Raw genomic sequence first — 24,028 nt, forward strand, 5'->3', positions numbered from 1 at the left:
TAAACACAAAAGTAGATTAAAACACTTGACCAGAAAACATTCAGCAGCTTCTTTGCTTCAGCTGACAAAAAGAGCAAACTCTGACAGGCAGGAGCATGAACAAAAGCAGATTCCTCAGCCATATGTGTTCTGCTCCACTAATTAAAACAAAAGCATATAAGTATATTTAAAGACCAGCAGATTTTAAAAGAAAAAAAAAAGAAAAACTTTAGATTTATGAAAAACTTCATAGATTTGTATGTTTTTGTCATGCTAGAGAATGACAAAAAGCAAAAGGTAAAAAAATAGGGAGGAAACAAGACTGGAATTTGAGGTCAGTCAGGCAGCACAGGAAACAATGTAAGGAGTTAATTTACTGTGCTCTTCTAACCCTGTGAGTATATGCATCAAGAGGTATACCAGGAAATCCAAAATTTAATGTCATTGTGAAGAAACCAACTGTGAAGAACACAAAAAGCACACATACAAGTGATTTAATTGAAAAATTATTTTACACACAGGAAGGAAAACGATATTTCTTCATACTGCAGTCACAGTAAGCAGTAACACCAGAAGTTATGAAAAAAATTGGTAAGCTAACCAGCCAAAGATCATACTCATTAAAAATATACAACTAACTTGTCCAGTATTTACAGACATATATAACCTTTCATAAATTCTTTCATTTAGAGAATTTTCAATTAAAGTGAAAACTAAAAAGTGATTTTGCATGTGTGTCCCCCCCCCCCAGTCTGGCTATAATTATTATGGGATTACTTAGCTAAGAGGCTCTGTGATATATATTATTGTCATTTTACAAAGACGGCAAATCAAAAATTGTCCTTCTAGCTGCAACTCCAAACAGCAAAGTTTATTTGGAATATATTTCTAAAAACAACTTTCAACATCAAACATTAAAGGTTCTGTTACAGATGTCATCCCACAAATGAGCAAGCAGCAAGATGTAAATTTAAAACATACAGTATACTTTTCTTTTACATTAAAGATAAGAGATTATACAGTTAAGCTTCTAGAAACCAATAGGACAAATCAGCTTACAACAAAAAGGAAAAAAAAAAAGAGAGAATGTTCCTGAGAATTTTAAGATTGCAGTAAGGACTCTCATTTTAGAAAAAGGTCAAGAGACAAGTACTTCAGATAGTAATTTCAAACCTCTGAGTGACAGACCTGACAGTATGTGGCTCACTTCTACAGTGTTCACAAGAGAAAACTACAAAAAAGTGATTTTGTTGCAACGAGGATTAAGTTTACTAATCACAGCTACCTGCACCTCCCTCCACTGGAATTCCTGCCCTCACCCACTCCCTCTCCTGCTGTCCCCACAAAGGTCAACAGAAAGATTTACAGCCCACTGATTCACAGTTACATATCCTGATGTTAGACAAAGGTAAAGCTGTAACTGAAGGATTTTGGAAAGAATTTTTCATCATGTTAGTAAACAAAAGTTCAGCACCTTGCAGATCAAAGAATTTTTAACTAAATATTTTGTTTAGCTATTAAACACAGAAACAAGTCTAAAAAATAATAAAGCAGGAAAAACTTGAACATAACATTGAAGAAATACTCAAAGAACATAGCTGATGTTGTACTATAACGTTTTACTTCATTTAAGTACAGAAAATGTCACCCATCCTATGATTTATAACGTACACAAAATATGTACAGAAAAGAAACCAAACCCCTTCAAAAGATTATCAAATATGTGTATATGTATATAGAACATACACACCTAAAATGTGCAAATTTCTTTTAATGCAAGTTAAACAAAGCATTTGCAGGATAGAGTTGTACAATGATAATGGAAGATAGAATATTCTACATAATCCTAATGATGTTTCATATCTACAGCCAGTGCAAACTTACAAGGCACAAACTCAATGCTGATGCTGTAGTGTTTTAAGTTACATTCAGGCACATCTCCATTTGCAGTTCTTCAGAAAAAGAGCAATGGAAGTGCTACTTCTGTACTAAACTGCCAGCCTTCTCTCGAAGTTTAAGCACTAAATTGATGTAACCTATACGCTACAGTTACCAGTGGGGTTCTGAGTTAATTTATCACTGGAAAGTCTGTGGCTAAAACATCTGTTACAACCTCCTCATATGTGAAAGTATGCTATTTCCTAAAATACCTCCTATACATTCTCCAAAGACTACATATACCTTGCCAGCCTCAAGACATGGGATCTTACAGGGTATTACTAATGCTTTTTTCTAATTTTAGTCAAACTGCTGCAGAAAGTTCATCCAGATTTAAAAGAACCAAAACAGCAAATAAACCAATTCCAAACAACCCCCCCAAGAATAGCCAGCAAAACACCTTCTGAGTTACTTGCATTTAACAAACGTCTGTTAAATTGCATAGTGACAGTGTGTAACAGCCAGTAAAGAGTTAAAATCAAAAGCCTGCTGTTTAAGGCAAAATTTTAACACAGCACAGCAGAAAAAGCCAAATACCAGGTCCATCAGTATTTAAGCAAAATATTGGCCCACGCAGTCTTATCCTCAAAGTGTTTTCCTTCCTACTTTCATACCAACCCACATTTCCAGTATGCTTGATTAGCAAATTTTGTTGCATTTTCCTAAATGAAATGAGAGCAATTAGTATGTATGCTGATTGACTAATACCGAAAACACCTGACAAATATGTTCTCTTCCACTCCTCAAAAAAGGGTTTTTTGAGCCTACTGGCAGTTTAAAACTCACTTGTATCCAGATCTAATATACTACCTAAAATGGAACTATTAATTTAAAGCTTTCTAGTATTTATTAGACTTTACCACATCACTTTGCTGTCTCACCCTAAAATTGTATTTCTGTATTATTTTTCAATAGAAGACATTTAATAGACATCTGAGGAAAACAATACAATACAAAAGCTTAAGGGTCTTTGCAAAGGTATCTTCTATTCCTTCTGCAAAGCAAGAAAGGAGTGATTTTATTGGCATTTATTTGAAGTGCCATCAATAAAGACACAAGAATACTTTTAAAAGAAAAAAAGTTCTAATGCTCCATGTGTATCTTTGGTTTAGCCTTCCTGACCAAAATCTTCTGTAAACTTCTTTAACTTCTCCAGGTCCAATTCATTAACTGTTGGTTTTGTGCTAGCTAGCGACCTGAGCATATCAGCCTGTCAGAGAAAAAAAAGAATATGCATTAAAAAAACCCATTAAAAAGCTCCTATTTACACAACACAAAGTAAGCTTGAACACTTCTGCATAGAGGCAGAATTTGAACACTGTCAAGACAGACGACAGTTACTGACTTTTCCAATAACAAAATCACAACCTCAGGTTTCGGTTTAAGGCACTCATCTATTCAAGTTTTATTCATCTGTTTTTACTGAAAAGAACTTAGTTCCTTTTTTTTTTTGTCAGCTACTATTTTCAACCCTTGTTTACAGCAGATTAGAGTGGAAAAGAATCAGATGTCCCCATGTACTCTTCACAGTCCAGCAAGATAGAACAATAGATTGCGATTCATCTCTAGCAAAGTTTTACTACTCATGACTGGTAATTTCTGTCTCTTCAATTTAGTAAATTTCCTAGATAAATAATTAGATGCTAGAAAATGGAGTTTAGAAAAATCACAGATCTATGAAGTTGAAAGCAGCAGTTAAAACACTCTGTGAATAAAAAAGGGAAAGAAAACTAATCAAGTCCTAGTTAAAGGCAACTGAAAAAAAGTAGATGCCCAACACCTCATATTACTATAAAATTATGGCTAAATCCAAAAGTTAGTATCATGATTTTCTACACTTGATATTTCTCTCATCAGACCAGAGGTGCCCTTCTTAGAAAGAATTAAAGCCTGATCTTTATAAGGACAAGAACCGATTATGGACACTATAGTACATCAGAGCCCAGGTACCATTAGGAGCACACAAGGAGCTGTTATGTTTAATTCCAAGAAAGACTGATTAAAAATCTACTTAGACCATACAGGTAGAAGTTTTAGGGCAGGCCTGCAGCTGCATATATCCTTTTGTGCTTCCTCAGTATGCAAATAGGCACAGAAAATTCTTTTCTGAAATATAGTGATGGTTATATTTACAAAGCAGTGCCTACTGCTTGAGAGGTTTGTGATCCCCATGAAATACACAGATTTCTTTCATTCATTACAGGACTGTTGGCACACAGGAAATGACAGTAGCATGGATTTGTTATTAAGTGTTTCCCATGAACTTTGTACTTAAATTCAGAATCTGCTTTTGCTGCCCTTTGGGAAAAATGCAGAATAAGTGTCCAGCAATTAATTTTTTTTTTCTTAAGCAGTGAACTAAAACTGAAAATTGTCTTAAAATGATGTATTTTATTCCCTAGGCCAAAGAAGTATTTTAATATACACAACGAAAACAGCTGGAAGAGCTGTATCACCTGTGATGAAGTTTAACCAAAACTACCACTACATCCAAAATCTTCTTACATTTTATTGTTTATGCTTGTATTTATTTCATGGGCAATATTTAGCTATGGCACATCATGCCCCAATTTACACTGAATGCAATTTTCCATTTCCAGTATTAATGCCACAGACTGATGGGAAGAAAGCATATCATCATACAGGGACCCCAAAGGTTTTAAATGAATAAAAGCCAAGTGAAAGAACTGTGGAAGAGCCAGATGCTGCCATGGATGAAAGAACAGCTGCTGCATGCCAGCAGACAAGAACAAAAAGAATTGCTTATCAGGGATAGAGAGCTGGCTTTTCTGTAAGCATGCCATACTGTAGTGGTGTATATTAAGAATTCAAATATCTGGTTATCTGGTATGTGCAGCATTTCTGAAAACAAACAATTCATCCGATTGTCTTGAAAAACTCTTCACCTTAAAGTCTTTTCAGGGTTCTGCAAAGCAAGAAAGAAAAGCTATAAAAAATACCTACCATGGAAACTTGAGGCTCCAGTAATTTATCACCTGGGACCTCCATCCATGACATTTCTGTGGCTTCAGGATCACCTGGAGAGCAAGGGGTGAACAAATCTACCATCGTGTTTGGAGTAGACACTGATGGTCCCTTTACCTAAAAATAAGAAAACACTCAGTTTATAGGAGTTATAATTTTAAACACAAAAAAACAGCTGAACAGCACCCTAGAGCAAAAACATTTCTTGATTTTATGCAGATGGCCTACCCATTGGGAAGATACGTCCTGTGAAAGAAAAATTTTGTAAGAGTACGGGTATCATTCACCTTGAAAACATGAAGCTGTAGATACCTAAATTCACATCGGTCAAATCCAAGAAGCCACCTCCTCTGAACACCAAGGATTTCTTTGGGAGTTCATTCATCACTGGTTAACAGCTTTCTAAAGCCTTCTCAGTAATTCTCCCTGAGAGTCCCTCAAGTAAGGAAGCCGGAGAGAGCTTTTCACGCATTCCAAAGCTCCCAGCACCTTTTCCGGCACCACACGAGTAGCGCTCCATAGAGAACAGCGCCACCTAGCGGGACAACACAACACACCCGTTTTTCCCCACACATTGACAGAGCCAAAAAAGATGCACCAGGCGTCTGTTCCCTTTCTGCAACACGTTATCTGTTACCCACGATTTTGCTCTACGTCATTGTTACCTGAAGCCCCACACATCCACAGGGATGCAAAGCATATGCAAAGATTGAAGGACAACACACTAACTTGCTATTTTTGACAGAGAGACTGGATTTGCTATTCCAAAGTGCATTTAGAGCACGACCCTGGAGAGCAGATTGCAATATTCAAAATGCACTCTGACAAACTTGAATTATAACACAGAGCATGGAATGATTTACAATTAATTACTAACAATTGAGGAAAGCACTGTTGAACTGAAGCAAGTCATCTGTTATGATGCAAATAATAACATTAAGATTTTGCTTATAAAAATAGGAAATCACATCCAATTAAAGTATTAACACAAGTGGAATCAACTTGGCTTATGTCAGAGCCCTCAAAGTACTGCAGTTGTTGGATTTTTTTCCTTCCTTTTTTTTTCAGAATAAAAAGGTAAGATGGAAGAATTCCTTTTGGGTTGCTCTGCAAACTGTGACAACTGAGGTTATTTCATTGCTCCATGGCAATCTGAAACAAGCCTCAGATTGTTCCAAATTTGAACAAAACGCTAAAAGGTAACAGCCCTTTAGCCAGAAATGTCACTGTCAGTTAAAGTCAACAACAGATAAATACTTCAGACATCACTGCTTAAGGGAAGAAAGCATCTAGAAAATTCTTGATATATCAAAATAGCTGTTTATTTAACGACAAATACAGCTTACACCACAGTGTTACTGTGAGGTGTCCCCAGAAGATACACTTATTGTCTTCTCACATTCTGGACCATATGGGACTTAAAGTGTGTCATTCTTTTTGAATCTTAAGCTGAATGTGCTCATTGGAAGAAACTACATTGAAAAAAAAAGAGCCTATCTTCAAAATAAGTGTAGCTGTTCAGTTCAGGGCTCTTAACCCTAACTTACTGGTAAAAAACCTGTAATTGTAACTGAGATGACAAAGAACTGCTGCCAACACAAGTTACATGGTACACATCTTGACAGCTTAGGATCTAAAATTTTTCCTACCACACCTGCTCTTTTAAGGAGTGGCAAATTAAAGCTTCCCTTTACACCAGCAAACACATCTGCAGAATATCCTGACCCACCTTCACCTAAGATACATGAATTTCTGTAAAAATCAAAGTTTGCACTGAAAATGTAAACAAAAAATACTTGTAGTCTGAGGCTACTCTAAAAAATACTACAGATGAAAAATATAATTTTATTTAACCAATATACATATTTCATGTATTTTAACCTCTGTTTATAATTACACTTTGTTTTTCTTTTTAAGAGTTCAATCATTTAGAGAGAACAATTAAGTTTGAGCAGGACTCATATGTCCAAATTCTCCGGGGGAGAGACATTCCCAGATCTAATTGATTTAGACTGGTGGTAAAGAATGCCAACTGGTTCTTTGTCAGATAAAGTTTCTGAGATCCAAATATCGTGAAGAAATGTTTCTTAAGTCAGCACACAGCATGTAGAGGTAACTGCAAGATAAGCCAAACAATATAGTTTGAATAGGCTCTTGGTATGAAACTAACTAATCATAAATTAGTTTCCACATTACAGCATAGTGTCCATAGGGTGCTGCACGCTGCCCAAACATGAAACACAGACCTTGCTCAGTTGTCTTGCCCCTTTACTACTGTCACAAGTAACACTGATTCAATATTTTTACCAGAACTTCACAAGAACCTTAATTTTTCAGTTTGAAAAATATGCCAAATAAACATAATGTGCTTAAGTATAATCCACCTGTTCTCCTGTGGATGAGGGAATACTTTTTTTTTCCCCACCATGTTAAGAAACACTTGAGACAGAAAAAGAGCACCTCTGTAATATTCCCATTTAAGTCAAACTGCAAACTGAATGCTTTTAACACTCTCTAGAGACATTAAGAGTCATAGCATGAATATTCAGAAACGAGTTCCACCAGACTTACAGCAGGACTAGGGGAGATGTGAGAAATTTTTGATTCCTACTTACTTTTTTAAAGTGAGTAGCTGATTGCACTTTTCTAACAGGCTGCATGAGTGCATCACGTACAATGATGCTTATATCTGCACCAGAATAGCCTTCAGTTTTCTTTCCAAGCTCTCGATAATCTGATTCTGTTAGGAGATTTGGAGTTGACCCAAGGTGGAGTTTGAACATTGCAGCCCTGGCATGGTCTTCAGGCAAAGGAATATAAATACGCTTCTCAAACCTGGTTTAAAAAAGTGAAAACAAAGTGTTCCACAGATACTAGCTCATGCAGGTGCACAGTGGAAAGAAGCCTATGCAAATAAGCGTATAGTTTGCTCCTAACAATATTAGAAAGAAGCAGTTTCAGTATGATAAACCTTTAAAAAAATCCAAGGCAAATATTCAACAACTTATTCTCATAAATAATACTTCTGTTAGCCTAAGCTAACATACAGAATATAACTGCTTCTGTTTCATTACAAAAAATCTTCTCTTCAGACTGAAGTTTTCCCAGATACTCTCCAGCAGAGTTTGAGTCATAAAAGAAAAAACTGAGACGAAGAAGCTTAAGTGTTGAAGTATATTTGAACAGTTTTCACACTCAAAGAAAGAACTGCCTGATAACAAGCTGATGAAACAATTTTCTACGCTCTCCAACTAAATTAAAGAAAACCTCATAGCTGGAAGCAAATTTGAAGTCATATTCTCAATAGAGTTGTCAATAGAAAGTGTTGGTAATTGCAGTTCTTCCTTTGAAGCAGCATCCGTTCTCAGAGTGGGGATTACCTCCCACCAACAAAATAAGAGTGACTCCAAATTCCGTAGAACATAATTAACCCGATATACATGACAGAATGGCCTAAATCCATGGAAAAATACTATAATTACAGTCACTGTTGCACAAATCCCTCTAAGCCTTGTGGGCACAGAATGAGAGAATGGTTTGGGTTGAAAGAGACCCAACAGATTGCTCAACATCAGGTTGCTCAAAGCCCCATCCAGCCCCATCCTGGCCAATGATTGGACATACACAACTTCTCAGGGCAACCCGTGCCAGTGTTTCATCACCCTTATAGTAAAAAATTTCTTCTTTATGTCCAATCTAAACTTACCCTCTTTCAGTTTTAACCATTGCCCCTCACCCTGGCACTACAGGCCTTGGAAGAAAAACAACAAACATCTCTCTGTCTTTCTAATAATCTCCCTTTATACACCGAAAGGCCACAATAAGGTCACTCCAGAGAGAACCTTCTCTTTTCCAGGCTGAACAGCCCGAACTCTTTAATTCTGCCTTCATAGGAGAGGTGTTCCCATCATTTTCACAGCTCCCTTCTGGTCCAATTCTATCAGGTCCATGTCTGTCTTGTACCATGGACCACACAACTGGAATTTCAGGAGTGACTTGAAATTTTAAGCAACATGTTCACCTCTAAATCTGTCTCACACAACACTATACTCATACAGGTTAGAAGCGACCCTCTGCAGGTCACGTGATCCAACCTCAAATCTAAGTATGGCCAGCTTGAATGAAGTATATAAATAAAAGTCAGCATCAGTCATAAAAAAGCAATGTTTCTTTAGCCTACAAAAATGACCATTATGCAAGCTGTGCTCTCATCTCAACATGATCATATATGTCATATAGCTGTGTTTGTCCTCTGCTTGCTCTGCAGCTCAAAGAAAGATCCAAATTATCAGATACAGATTTGGAAGCTCTTTATCTACAAAACAGCAATTAAAACATGCACTGAAAATCACAAGTTATACCTGACCAATAGAAAACCATGGTGTTTCTGTGTAAGGTTACATTTCCATGAAAGAACTCAAGCTACTCAGCAGTTCGTTAACAGCTGAAAAGGAAAGTTCTGCCCCCTCTTGCCCTTCTGAGGTGTGCATTTTCTAACTTGTTCCCCAAGCCCACCAGAAAACCAACAAGCAAGCAGAAAACTGCATTTTTTCAAGCATAATCATCTAACCAAATCATCAAATAAACTACAAGGCCGATATAAGAGTGAACAACCTACCTCTCTAAAGGGGCAAGAGGCTATTAGTTTGGCTCAGTCCGTCTCATGGAACTGAGTTGCAGAACATTAGCCATGGCTGCAAACATGAGCTGGATTACCATCTCAGTCTCTGACTGAACCTTCACACCAGTTATGAATTTCATTTATGAAAAAAATGACATCATACCTTCTCCTGATAGCAGAATCCAAAACCCAGGGTATGTTTGTTGCTCCTAAGACCAAGATTCCTTCGTTGTCAACACCAACGCCTATATCAGGACAGAAATAATTTCATTGTTTAGATGATAAGCAAAGACTGTTTTAAAAAGTCATCAAAATTTAATGAGGTGGAACTGCAATTATTTTAGTGTTCTCATGCAAGCTACACTTAAAATACATATCTTAATTCCTCTGTCTGATTCTGAAAACCAAATAAACTTACCTTGCATCTGGACTAGAAATTCTGTTTTTATCCGTCTAGCAGCCTCACTTTCATTTTCACTTCTTGACCCGCAGAGGGAATCTATCTCATCAATGAAGATAATAGAAGGCTTGTTTTCTCTGGCGAGCTGGAACAAGTTTTTCACTAATCTTAAAGAAGGAAACAGCTTCAGTTATCTTAATAATTTTATTAGTTACATCAGTAAAAACATACAACAGTAGTTCCCTTTAGAGAAAGCAAGAAAAAAGAAGTATTAACATAAAGCTATTTAAAGACAACATTTTTCCAGCTCCAAGGCTCAGCACTGTACTGAGCAAGATAGCCCAGCATAAAGAGAGATGAAAAAATTTAGAGTGCTCCAGGCATGGTTTTGCAAGAAAAAGCTCTTTTTCAGTTTACATTTCTACATGACAGCCTGGACTATACAAAACCACCACTCTAGACAGATTCAAAGGAACACGGTTTTCTCTTATTTAACTTAATCAAATTAATCCTAGGGATTTTGTAAGAAATAACTTGTACTTCTACTTTATACAACTTTACTAAATAATTACTATATGACAAGAAACATTAGTTTGCAAAAAAAAAAAAAACAACCCCCCAAAAACCCCCTAAAAATAGAACCCAAAATACTTACAGCCATATTTCATTTACACATTTTACTAAGTTAAAAAGAAAAACAAATAGGAACATGCTGCAAAATTTTTCACATTACAGCATTAAATCTCAAGCAATAGTCTCAAATGAAGCCAAATAAAATCTAATGCTGAGGTAAACTCCAGTTCTGTATTTCTTTTGCAACAGAAGAAAAGCAGCTTAAGGTTTCCAGCTTTTGAGGAAAAAAACCCCTCAGTTCAAACACTTTATGGCCTTTCTTCCTCATTCTATCAACTTTAAATAGTGTCGCTGAGTTGTCTTGCACTTCAAACTATTGAAGCATGGTTTTGACAAGTATTCTCATCACTATATGAAGGTACTTTCTGTATAAACCCAGAGCTTTTGATTAATTCAGAGAAGATTTATTAGGGAAGATTTTGGAAGCCTAGATGGACAAATTCTTGCACTTCTAGACTGCAGCCAACACATCACTTCAGGATTCCTGGTCTTCTTTACATATGACATAGTAACAAACAAAGAGTTAGCATAGGGACCCTTGAAATTTCCTTTCATGGCTGCTCTTCTCCTTCAACTTATTTTTGCGAGTCCCTTATGTCTTTCAGATTTTGTTTGAAACTGGAATGAAGAAAAAAAACACCTTCATATGGACAAAGGAATGCCACACAATTGCTGGGACAGATGAGTGGGGAGATGCCAAGAAGCAAAGTAAGCCAGCACTTCAGACTGATAGAGTGTGCAATCACAGCTGAATTCAGAATGGGAATGAGCTCCATGGTGCTCCATAAACCTTCCTGAGCTAGTTTTAAAACTATCTTGAGCCCTGAAGAAAGATCTAGATGCAGCTTCTCAAATTGCAGAACATGATGATACCATTACATGGCACTGCAGCAGGAAACATAGAAACACCTCAAGTTTGTTTTTAAAAAGACAAGATCGTTCCCTCAAATTCAAGTTCTTTACAGCAACTTATCTAGCTCTATATTAATTTCTTGTTGAAAATGTTTTCCTGGACCTCTGGCAACTCCAACTTACTTTTCACTTTCACCTAACCACTTTGAGACTAGGTCAGAGGAAGATACTGAGAAGAAGGTAGAGTTGTTTGCTTCTGTCGCCACAGCTTTTGCTAAATAAGACTTTCCTGTTCCTGGTGGTCCAAATAAGAGAATCCCTCTCCAGGGTGTTCTTTTGCCTGCAAAAGAGAAACCAGCAGTCTTCAAAATACTGTAGAGAGACTGAACCTATTTTCTGATTATGCCCTTCTCATGTACTCTGAGGTTTTCCACATCTACCCATGAAACTTCTGTCAGATGGATCACAATCTCTTTGATAAGAGCTCAACTTGAGTCTCTGATACATTGGCATAACACACTTTATGGGCCCCAGTGTCAGTCCTGATTGGCCAATAGTAAATAAGTGTAATTCTGACCTGTAAACAGGTGTGGAAATTTAATGGGCAAGATAACTGCTTCTTTAAGTGCTTCTTTGGCACCTTCGAGGCCAGCAACATCACTCCATTTGACATTTGGTCGCTCCATAACAATTGCTCCTATAAGAAAGGATTGTATAAGTTAGTGATGCACATAACTTTTCACAACTACAGCAAATTCCATTTGGCAAAAAAAGAATAATATAAAAAATATACGCCCATGTCAATACTGAATAAAACCAAGGCATTTCTAAGTAGATATAAACACCGAATTCCAGTAGGCAAATGGATGTTATTTCTACAGAAATCTGTCACATTGTTTTACCAAAATAAACCATGGATAACCAGAATACTTGTGAGTTAGCAGAAGCCATGCAGGAACCATCTCCTCACTAAACCACGATTGCACTTCCCAAAAAATCTGAAATTTCATTTTAAACAATGTAGCTGCACTAACTCAGGATGTGTAAGATTCTCCAGCAGATGAAGTAACTTGTTTGGTATCTCCAGATGTGCAGCAAACAATTGGACTACCTAATGGTAATGAAGTTTGAGAGCTAGTGCTGAAAGTGTCAGAAAGGTTATATGGAGCCTGCTTAGCTGCAGAAGTATCTTCTTAGTCAAGCCATGTTCTCTCAAGGTTTATCACCAAGTCTCATCTTCTTCAATCGGTGAGTTCAGCCAACTGAGCCGTAATTTAGCCTTCTCTTCAGACTTCAGATTGGTTAGTCTGACACGCTAAAAATTATTTTGTTTCTACTACTTCTGGATGGAAAACTTGGAACTCAGATAGTAACTGAATATTAGATCCTGTAATCCTAGCCAAGGCAAATCCAAAAGATAAGAGAAATTTTCACATATGAACAAATGCCAAACAATCCAATGCTTATCTAAGTATTCAAACACAATGAAAGTTTTGGTTGCCCTAATTCTCTACAAGGGGTTTTCTGTAATTTCACAATTGGCTTTCACCAGGTATTTTCTCAGCATTTTCATCTCATGCCTTCAGTGCTCTGTGAAGTAATTTAATGCTTTTTTATTTCTATGGGACTGAAAATTTACTGTTACTCACTGGCTCATGAGTAAAGCAAATAAAGGAGAGTTTTTCCTTTGCTGCATTCCTTCTCTATAAGATTGACATGAACAATTTCTGTTAACAACTGCAACTATTAACAGTTTGGAATTTAGAGTCCAAAACCAACAACATATGGTTTAAGATGCTAAAAATGTTAGAGAAAGTTAATTGTGAACTGTGAATTGCAATCTCACTTTCAATGCATTCAATTCTTTTGCTAGGTTGATTACATCTCAGTTTTTCTTAAACAAAGCTATGGGCTCCATCATTAAAACAATTAGCAGAACAAGTAACAGTTCAGATTGGAACAAGAGATTATTTCAAAGTAAAAATATCAGTGATCTAGACCAGACATACCATGGCAACTGAAATCACTGCACTGTAAGAGATCCCCTGTACCACGACAGAAATGGAGCTGGAACAGTAGGCTTCCTAATTTTGTAGGTGTAAATGAACAGCTGGAAGATTAAGCAATAGAGTGCAAAAGGCCTTTAAAATTCTAAACAAGAGTAATGACAATAGACCCCCAACTATTATCCAGTCTGAGTGTCACTTGGTCACTTCTTCCACCATAAGTTACTATCATAATTAAAATCTAAATAGTCACAAATATGGGAAAGTTCCATAAGGCAAACTCAGCTAGGAGTAACAAGGAAGCAAAATTAAATACATGAAATTTCTGTGGCTGTTATAGGAAGTAAAATGAAAATGAGTAGTCTGAAGACAACGCAGAGCTTGTATCTTGTTATCTGAGTAAGAGCTGTGTTAAGTTTAAAGGTACCTCAGACTTTCAAGCAATCAAACGTACAAGCAAGGTGGTTGTCATTTTATAGAAAGTATCAAGGAAGTTCCAGGTGCAGGAAATTATTCTTGAAATAGGACCTGAAGGTCAGATTCATGTGGGAAGAAACAAAGTCTTTATAGTGAGAAACAGGATAAGAGTTCAGTGCTCAGCAATTTTCTGTCATTTTTTAAAAAATAGGAAACTGTCCCATATAACTGTGCATAACATTAAATAAGTGTGCAGCGAAGTAGAAGCAGCATGGGACAGTTTCTGAAAAACAGGAGAAGAATGAGGTTTCTTCAGATCCATAAGCACCTTCTGTCAGGGGAGCTCTGAACAGTTCTTCACCATTAAAGGGTAATAAATATGAAAAAATCCTCCTTTTTACTGCGCACAAAACTACTGGTAGCTGCTATACATTACATCACTAACTGTATTCTGAATTTGAGCTCAAAACTCCAAACTATTATGCTACTTAGCTGTGAGAGCATCATCAGTGCATATGAGAAAATTCTGCCCATTATTATAAATGGGAAATAATCCATGTTCTTTACTCCTAAACTTGAGCACAAGCTGTTTTTTTGTGACAACAGTCCTGCTTACACTAAGTGTTTCTATGATGTTCATTACTTTAGCCCTAGGCAATACTCTAATGCACTTAAGAGTAAAAAAATACTGATTCAGTTTAGCCTATAGCTATCTGGGATTTTGCAACTTCTCCTGTCGGAAAATGCTGTCCAGAAAGATGGTACAATTTTAAAATGAAGCACAGGATACAGGAGATACATTTCAATATAGTCACTGTATAAATTCATGGCACACAAGCCAGAAAGACTATGCTTTTGAACGTGTTGAGCATACTAGTTGAGCTACTTATAGACATTAAAGTTAACCCATAACATTTAGATGGCAAAAAGGTAAGAACTTGCTTGACTGAAGTCACCCCTATTTAAAGAAAAGGATGCTTCAAATTACCTTGAAGTTGATTCTGTAGCTTCTTTTTTTCAGGATCCTCTGATTCCCCTTCCCCATCACTGTCATTCCTGATATGGAAACAAGGAAAAAAATTTTGAAATTCAGTAAGAGAGACTCCTGTCTTAGGGTAAAAATCACAATGCAAAAAGCAGGAAAAACACCAGGCTGAGGAAGGAATGAAAGAAACGTTGAGATGCTTCTAGACCTCTACAAGTTTACATCATTGTACTCCTGCTTTTGTACACTTTTCTAAACTTTTTCCACAATTTCTTTCTAATTCACCCTCCTTGTCTTTTCAACTTCCTCTTACGGGTCTGAGCCCTCTTAACACACTTCTACTTGCTTTAAGCCAGCCCTCAGGAAACAAAACCCTCATATCCAGCAACACAGAAGCAATAAAAAAGTTTATTTGTAGACATTGGGCAAAAGTGACAATCTGGACTTGCAAGATGACTCAGCCAATAACATCTAGTACTATGAAACCCTACACTCTCATCAGAGCAAAGGATAGTGGAAATTAAAGAAGGAAAAAAGAGACTAGATAGTGAACAAGTGGAGTGGAGGTCATGAAAATATATGTAAGCCTCCGTGGTATTACCCATTCCTTCTAAAAATAAAACAGCAGGACACAGTACAGCTCAAAAAATAAAACTGATGAGATGAAAGAGTGACATTTTAAGAGACAACTAAGCAACTTTAGCTGTTCAGGACTGCTAAAAGGGCAGCCCCACCAGAAGCTGTCATCCTGAACTTTTCCTCTCTCCTATAACAGCAATAGCAAAAGCAAAAGAGGCTGGGCTTGTTTGGGTGGCTCTGCTTGTTCAACTCTCTGATATGCAAAGTGAGAAACAAATCTCATAAAAGGAAAGTAGCAGAGAGACGAGGCAGCAGCAAGACATTAGAGTGATTCAGTCCATCTTACAGAACTTTACCCCACATAGAACTCTTATCAAGTGTGAGAAAGATCAAACTCAGTAAGCCCAGTAATCATCAGTCTGAATTTACTTTCTAGTTAGTAAGTATTTAAATGCAGAAAAACTTTAAAGGTCACTGGGCTCGTTGCCATTAAATCCAATAATCATTGGATTCAGCTTTCATTCTTCAGTGAATTTCCCATGCAAATATTCACACATTTTAGTAAACAAGCACAGAAATGCTTGTGATGGTAATTCATGGTATTTTTATTAGCCCACTGTATTTCAGCACAGTCGTCACCTGAAGCATTTCAAAAACAGTACTTAAAATGATCTTTCAATAGTTGAATTTTAGAAAAAGCTGAGTTCAGGAAATATTTTGCTTTACCTTCTCCAAAAACATACCCTTTTGCATCAGTAGGACCAGACTCTTTAACTGGTTTTGGTGCAGTTTTTTCTCTCTTTTTCAGATATTCTTTCAGCTTTTCTGCTCTGTCCAAGTATTCTGTACATTTCATTCTAATGCTTTGTTTTGCTTTATCACCCTGTGCTTCATCTAAAAGTTTGAAGAGAAACAATTCTTAGTTAACAGCAAAACACATGTGCATCACCAGAAAACAAGACAAAATCTCTGTCTTCTTTATATCTTATCAATATAGCTCTCTGAGGGCTCACCACATAACCAAATACCTCAACTACTTATTTTTCCACTATGCTATGGAAAGAAGTGACAGGGAGGATGTATCATGCAACAGAAATAAAATATACACCTGAATGTTGCCTTGGCTTAAAATTTGACTGTAAAGGATTAAGGATAACGGCACTGGAAGCTTTTGTGTCAGCCCTTCCAGCTGCTAGACACTGCTTTAATAACTGATTTTCTAAAATAGCTCATCAAGATGCTGCTTGTGCTAAGCAATTTTTATTGAGAAGCATACTTGATTTTTCCACTGCCTGCTAATTTTAAAAGATAAAGAAAAAAATTACATAAAACATCTGAAAGAATTAGGTGTGTTTAAACAGCCACACTGTTCTCATAGTCACTATTACAGTATTTCAAATCAGCAATCAACATTTAACATCAGGTTTATGTGTTAAGTTTCCAAAAGTATATCAGTATTGTTAAAAGAAAGTGATATTCTGAGAAAGTCTATAGGACATAAATGGACAAGAAGTGATAAACACAAATTATCATAATAATAAAGGACTATAAAGAAACTATAAAGAAAATAGTGTTTTTTTTCAAACCATGGAGATCTTTAAGTGCATTTACATCAGGCAAGCAGCCTAACCCACTTAGATTAGGGCTGTACCTACATTAGGAAGGCCCACTCCTTGCATACAAGCACTGGACACGGCACAAAATGTTACACAGAAGTGTGAAAAGGCATAAAATAATGAGAATATGGAAACTGAAGAAAAGTTATAACATACGAATCCATCTCATACATTTTCTTGGCCAAGATGAACAGCAAGACCATGACATTAAGGAGCAAAAAATGCCAGCAGAGGGACAGTAGAAAGGCAAGTGGCATGAGTTAAAAGGAGCAAAAAACACTCCATAGATACAGCAAAGACTTCATGGGTAACATGGACTTCAGTACAACAGAAATGTAGGGATCCCTGCACTTATTGTCACATTTCCTCGTGCAGTGGCCAGCTTGAAACACTGCTACAAAAGTCCAAAAGAGAGACAGCAAATAGCTGCCTCCTGTCTTAAAAAAACCCTAAAACAAAACACAAGTAAAAAATAATCCAATTTCTTTCAAGAATGGAGCAAGCACACAGTAAAGGCAAAAGCCGAAAAATATACGTCAGCCAAACTACAATTAGCAAGTATCAACTGTTGATGAGCGTAAAAATTTAAATACGGATGTTAACATACGAGGTTACTCTTGTGCAATCTGACAACAAAACTTTACTTAATCATCCAATACATTACACTTACATTTTACAACGTGGAGAAAATACTGCACAGCATGTTGGTACAAGCGGAAGGCTTCCTCATAGTTTCCTGCTTTATCTTCTTGTGCTGCCCTGCTAGCAAGGTCTATTGCTTTCTGTAACACAAACAAGTAATTAAGTGCTGTGCAAAAGCAGTTTGCACCATCAGAGATGCTTTAAGCTGTTACTGTTTTTTGATGGCGAGTTTTCCTGCTTCTCAACATTTACCCCCAAAAGTTGAAGGCAACTGATTACAAGTCTTATGTGGTCTATTGTACACGACACAATATTTCCATCCTTTTATGAACAGCAATTTACTAGCACACAAAAAAGCGTAGAGAACATATCCAAATCTCAAGCATCAAAAGCGTTCTGTGAGCAATTATGAATAGATTTTTAATTTATTTGTTCAAATAGATCTGTGATTTAAGCTACCATACTGCACACACTGGCCAGTGGATTTATTGCTATCACTGCTATTTCATTGCTCTTAAGTGCTTATTTCTTTTTATTACACTTCCGTCCTTGGAATGCCAATACCACTTCAGGACAATTAAAACTCTCTGTTTTAACCACTCCTTCATGTGAGTTAAAAAAAAGCAGTTGGTTAGCCGGAGATAACAATGACCAAATAAATCTTCTCTAGCCCCTCACCTATTTTTTCATATTCAATTGCTTTGCTAAGCATTGTTAGTATGCTCAGGATGACTAATGTCAGAGATCAAGGTGGAGAGCTTCAACTGCAGCAAGGATTTTCCACTAGACATTCCAGTACAGGTACACTTGCCACTATCCAGATATTCTGCTGTGTTTCAGGCAAAATAAAGCTGGTAAACAACCCACATGAGAGAAACAACAAAATCTCTCATTCTATTGCTTTGCATTGCTGTCTTGGAAGCAAACATCATCTCAACAGATCTACCTGAAATCAAAGGTATTTAAAACCAATGAACCAATAAAGCAAACTCTATGGCTCTGTTGTGGCAAGTGTTGGGACACACAGTAAGCATCTGTTTCTCTGGAACAGGATTTATTCTTTCCTTTTTGGAGAAGCCAGGAGCTGATAAGCAGTTTCCCACGTACGAATGGGCAGTCCCGTCCTTGGGGCTCATTTTGTGCTGGCTCCCTTAGGCCCCTCTGAGCACCATTCAAATCTAGCAAAAGAGCAAAAATTAACCCAAAACAGAAGTTTCTTTCTTCATAAGTCCCTTCAGTGACTTCAGTTACTATGGGGCAGCCCAATGACTCCTGGATCCAGTACAACAAAGACAATGATATACATGGCACTAAATCCAAAGAATAAATGGCAAAGATCACCTGCTAAAACAGAACTGTGAGAAAATAGGGCATGTTGCAGACCTGCTCCTCTGAAAAAGTCTACATCAGGTATTGCCTGGTTTTGTAAACAGCCAAAGACGATTACCTGGCTATTAGATTCTCAGCTCTAATACTTCCTTACATGAGCTGCACAGGAAGCTGAACATGAGCCAGCAGTATGCCCAGGCGGCCAAGAAGGCCAATGGCATCCTGGCTTGTATCAGGAACAGTGTGGCCAGCAGGACCAGGGAAGTGATTCTTCCCCTGCACTCAGTGCTGGTGAGGCCACAGTTGGAGTACTGTGTCCAGTTCTGGGCCCCTCAGTTCAGGAAGGATATTGAGGTGCTGGAGCAGGTCCAGAGAAGAGCAACAAGGCTGGTGAAGGGACTCAAGCACAAGTCCTGTGAGGAGAGGCTGAGGGAGCTGGAGTTGTTCAGCCTGGAGAAGAGGAGGCTCAGGGGAGACCTCATCACTCTACAACTACCTGAAAGGAGGTTGTAGCCAGATGGGTGTCGGTCTTTTCTCCCAGGCAACCAGCAGTAGGACAAGAGGGCATGATCTTAAGCTCTGCCAGGGGAAGTTTAGGTTGGATATTAGGAAGAAATTTTTTACAGAGACAGTAATCAGACACTGTAATGGGCTGGCCAGGGAGGTGGTGGATTTACTGTCCCTTGAGATTTTTAAGATGAGATTGGGTGTGGCACTTAGTGCCATGGTCTAGTAACCATGGCAGTGTTGGATCAAGGGTTGGACTTGATGATCTTGGAGGTCTTTTCCAATCCAGTTGATTCTGTGATTCTATGATTCTAGGAACACCACTGCTATTAAACAGAAAATCATTATTAGAAAGTTCTATGAACTAGGGCATAGATGACCAGCTTTAACTATCCCTAAGGCACAAACCACATTCATCAGGCCATAATTTGATAGTTTGATGAACATCACCCTCAGAAAGAATGTCAGCCTTAACAGGTGTCATCCCCATTCTGCTTATTCTAGACCCTGTAATATATCCTCTGCTTTGCCAGTATAAACATTACACTGCCAGTGTAAATACCGCATACGGAAATGATCACGGTTCAAACAGCTGAAGAGAAAAGAGATTGTTCTGAACACAGGTCACTTCTGGATCTGTTTTGCCGGCCTGCCGCAGCATCGATTACACAGGCCCGACTGAGGGTTAACACAAGCAGAAAACGGAGCAGGCAAGAGCTTCCTACAGCAAGAAACACAAGCCAAACTATGCGTCCAGACCCCAAGAGGCAACAGCGCTTCCCAGACGGAGATTAGGCATCGGGTCCCGCAGGGCTGGTGCTCGCAGGGACCCCCTCCCGGGGGGATCAAGGACCCTCTCCCGCGGTCTCAACTCCGGTGCCGATGAGTGGTGACCCTGCGGGCTCTGCCGCGCCGAGCCCCGAGCCCACTCCCCATCACACGCCCCTGGCTGCGGCTGCCTGCGGCTCTCCCGACGGTGTCCCCAGCTCGGCGGGCAGGCGGCGTTCGCGCTCCCTGTGCCGCCGCTCCGCCCGCAGGACAGCCCCGGCCCAGGACAGCCCCGGCCGCGCTCCTTCCTGCCCGCCGCCCCCGGCCCGCCCTGCCCCAAGCAGGGCCGGCGCCGCTGTACCTGCAGGTTGCCGGTGTTGCCCGCCATGGCGGAGCGGCGGAGGGGCGGAGGCCAGAGCAGGGAGCGCGGGCCCGCGGCTGCAGCTGTCGCAGCGCCCCCGGCCCGGGAACAGGAACCGAAACCGCGGCCTCCGCCCGCCCTTCCGCACCCCGCGCCCCACCGCCCCCCTTCCGCTTCCGGGCACGCCCCGCGCGCCGCCAGCAAGCAGCTGACCGGCCCTGGGAGAGGCCCACACACAGCCCCTCGTAGTTCCTGGTGTTCCCTGAGCCGCTCTTAGTCACGGAATCGCTAGGGTTGGAAGGGACTCCTGGAGGTCATCCAGTCTAACCCCCCTCCTAAGGCAGCGTCACCTAGAGCAGGTGACACAGGAATGCGTCCGGGTGGGTTTGGAATGTTGCCAGAGAAGGACACTCCGCAGCCTCCCTGGGCAGCCTGTTCCAGTGATCTGCCACCCTCAGCGAAAAGTTCTTCCTCATGATGAGGTGGAATTTCTTGTGTTTTAACTTATGGCTGTTACTCCTTGTACCACTGAAAAGAGCCTGACACCATCCTCTTGGCACCTGCCGTTGAGATATTTATATGCATTAATAAGATCCCCTCTCAGTCTTCTCTCCTCCGGACTAAACAGGCCCAATCTTGTGTAATCCATCCTGACACAATCATGAGCGGTCAAGTGTCACTGGCCCGTGGGTCAGTAATGAAGCTCAGGTGGCGTGTGATGCTCACGGAGTGTGGAGGAGGAAGTGACTCAACGCGCAACTGATTACAAACCAGTTCTGGAAAGCCAACCTGCTGTATGGATTTCGGGACGCCTGCTAAATTAGTGGCATATCCTTCCCCACAGTACTTTAATTCCTTTAGGGCAAAAAAGAATGTCTGGTAAACTTCACTAGATTAATAAACCCCATTCTTCCAACTACCTCCAAGTAACCACAGCGCAAGTTTGACTTAATGATTTCAATGTCACTTTTTAAAAAATTTTTTTTAATTTTTTTTTTTTAATTTTAAATAAAACAGTTCACTGAACCTTTTTGTTACTGTAAGTAGGCTGCCTGTTCTGGGCAGAGGGAAAAAAGCACATCCACAGTCCTCCCTGTACCAGGGAAGGTCATGGTAATATTTTCCTCAGGTCACCTGGTTGGCAGTTTATCTTGGTAAGTGTCCTCACGTATCGAGGATGCTTTGGTTGATTTTTAGACATGTTCAGTAACAACTGTTCTCCTCAGCTCGACTGCAAATGTGTAAAGATGTGATGTAGCAAAGATTAAGTCATGTAATCAGGCTTTGGAAAATGACGTGGTAAACAGAGTTTGCCACAAAAGACAACTGAAATTGGCCAAAGTGAAGGGAGAGCTGATGATTTCTGAAGGAACTTTACAGCTGTGTGGTCATCAGGATTCAAGCATAGCATCCATGGTGGAAAGTGCTCAGGAAAACTGGGGGGTAAATCACATATATCAATTTCTTTCTTATTCCACCTTCAAAGGATGAGGCAAAACCATCCCTTTTACTCTTTCATAGTTGATTATGTCATCATAGAGCCCTTGGGCTCTTTTTAACCTCCTTTTTATTTAAAATACACTACTTCCTTGGGGATGTCATTTCCCTTTTGGCTTTACCTTCTCATTCTGATTAGTGTAACAGAGTATTCTGAGATACATTCCTGGACTAATATTTCTGGCTGTATCCTCTGTACCTATGATTTTTAATTCTGTAATGTTATATCTAGCTTTTAGACCTAGGTCTAAAACAATGTCACAAGTGCGTAAGTAGTAAATGTCTCTCCAGTCACACTGAACTAGCTCCTCAACTCCAGAAAAAACAACAGTGTGATTTAAAAAAGTAAATCAGAAAAGGCACTTGTGCCATTACAATAACAGGCGAAATCTTGCATTTCTCACTGAAGTCTTACTCATACAATATTCCAGCTATAATTTGACTTTGAAGCTCATTCTGCCTCAGGAAAGACTGGATGAATGATGAATGCTGAGTAATGACATCAAGATTATTTCCTGAGAGGCTAATGAAGTGTCATGTCAAGGGTATTTCTTCAATTTGAGGGACAAGTTCGGTCACATTGTCTAATACTTCCCAGTGCTGAAGATTCTGTGTTACCATATTCTAAGAATTCATATCATGATGATTGTGTACAACTAAGTGTAATGAAAATAGAACATATTTAAAATGTTAATATGGGTACCTCTTGGCCTCAGCTAAGTCCGTCTCATCATTGCCTTGTTGCTTACATTGCTTCGGTGTTAGGTGGCAGAAGCATGGAAGATCTCCCGCGTTTCCTAAGGCTGAGTAAGCTGTTGTGGAGAATGCGTCCTGCTACCTTATCTTGGTATGGAGGGAAAGGATCCACCCTGCATGTTGCCTGGACACCTTGGGCCAAGAATAGATGGATACATCAATAAAACAAGGCATGTCTACAGCACAGCTAGGCTTCATATCAGTGATTCCCCTCTGCCATGGCAGCCGACTGAGATGACTAATGTCATTATCAGAGTGAAACTGCTATTAACTAGATGACACAAGAGCCACGCAGTTAAGGGAAACCACTGCTTTAAAGAGCTTAACAGTGCAGACAGAGAAGGCAGGAAAATATAGCCTCTCTTTTTTTGTATTTTTCTACATGATGAAATGATGTTGCAAGATCAATGTAAATCCCGTTACATGACCTCGATCCAGTTTGGTGTACACACAATGAGCTCATGCACCCGGGACTGGACCTGCCATAGGCTTGCAGTGCATCTGTGTTCGTTCCCTGCACCAAGAAACATGCTGTACCTAAAAGCAGGAGCACTACCCTTCTAAGATGTTCAAGCCACGAGCTGTCCTTGGGAACCTGTCTGCCTGTAATGTAGTGCCTATGGGAGTACTGCTGCTGTGGTATTCCCAGGTGGATGGCTGCCCTACGTAACCACTTCTAATAGCACTGAAACCACACCAGCATTGTGGTGGAGAGCTGTATCCTAAGAGTTATTATTCCTAAAGCACTCCGAGCTCTGGGCACAGAGAGGGTATTGTGTAGCTATGGAGCCCAGGAAGAAAAGAATTAAAACTGCCTTCAGGACCAGAAAGATTGAGAGCAAAATTAAGCCATGTTAAATCTATGGTGCTAGAGACAAGAGTGAGCTTTGGGGCAGGACTTTTAGCACTGGATTTTGAAGAGTAAGTGGTGCTCAGACTCTATCTCATCCCATGGGAACGAGGCGGATGGTGGCAATATATTTCCTGCCATAGTACAGTTATGGATCTGGTTGTGCCTTTCCAGAAAAGTTAAATTTGTAGCTTTTGAGCTAAACTCTTTAGATTTCTTAGTTATATTAATTTTCACTCTACTTCTGGTTTAGTTTTTAAACTTGGAAACTCAAAGTATGTAAATGCTTGTAGTGAGATGAGGGAGG

General features: G+C 39.2%; 1 protein-coding gene across 1 annotated transcript; it reads right to left on the reverse strand.

Annotated features, from left to right (window-relative positions):
• Positions 1-671: 671 nt before the first annotated feature.
• On the reverse strand, positions 672-20,751 carry VPS4B (vacuolar protein sorting 4 homolog B). The gene is made up of 11 exons (XM_027682465.1): positions 20,619-20,751; positions 17,682-17,793; positions 16,139-16,289; positions 14,820-14,887; positions 11,986-12,105; positions 11,592-11,748; positions 9,942-10,090; positions 9,687-9,768; positions 7,518-7,737; positions 4,882-5,019; positions 672-3,127 (listed from the first exon to the last, which is right to left on the reverse strand). The coding sequence occupies exons 1-11, from the start codon at positions 20,643-20,645 to the stop codon at positions 3,026-3,028; spliced, it is 1,326 nt and encodes a 441-aa protein (XP_027538266.1). The 5' UTR covers positions 20,646-20,751; the 3' UTR covers positions 672-3,025.
• Between the last annotated feature and the right edge of the window lie 3,277 nt (positions 20,752-24,028).

This window comes from Neopelma chrysocephalum, unplaced genomic scaffold (genome assembly GCF_003984885.1).
Source record: "Neopelma chrysocephalum unplaced genomic scaffold, ASM398488v2 Primary Assembly neopelma1_22b, whole genome shotgun sequence".
Classification (NCBI taxonomy): domain Eukaryota; kingdom Metazoa; phylum Chordata; class Aves; order Passeriformes; family Pipridae; genus Neopelma; species Neopelma chrysocephalum.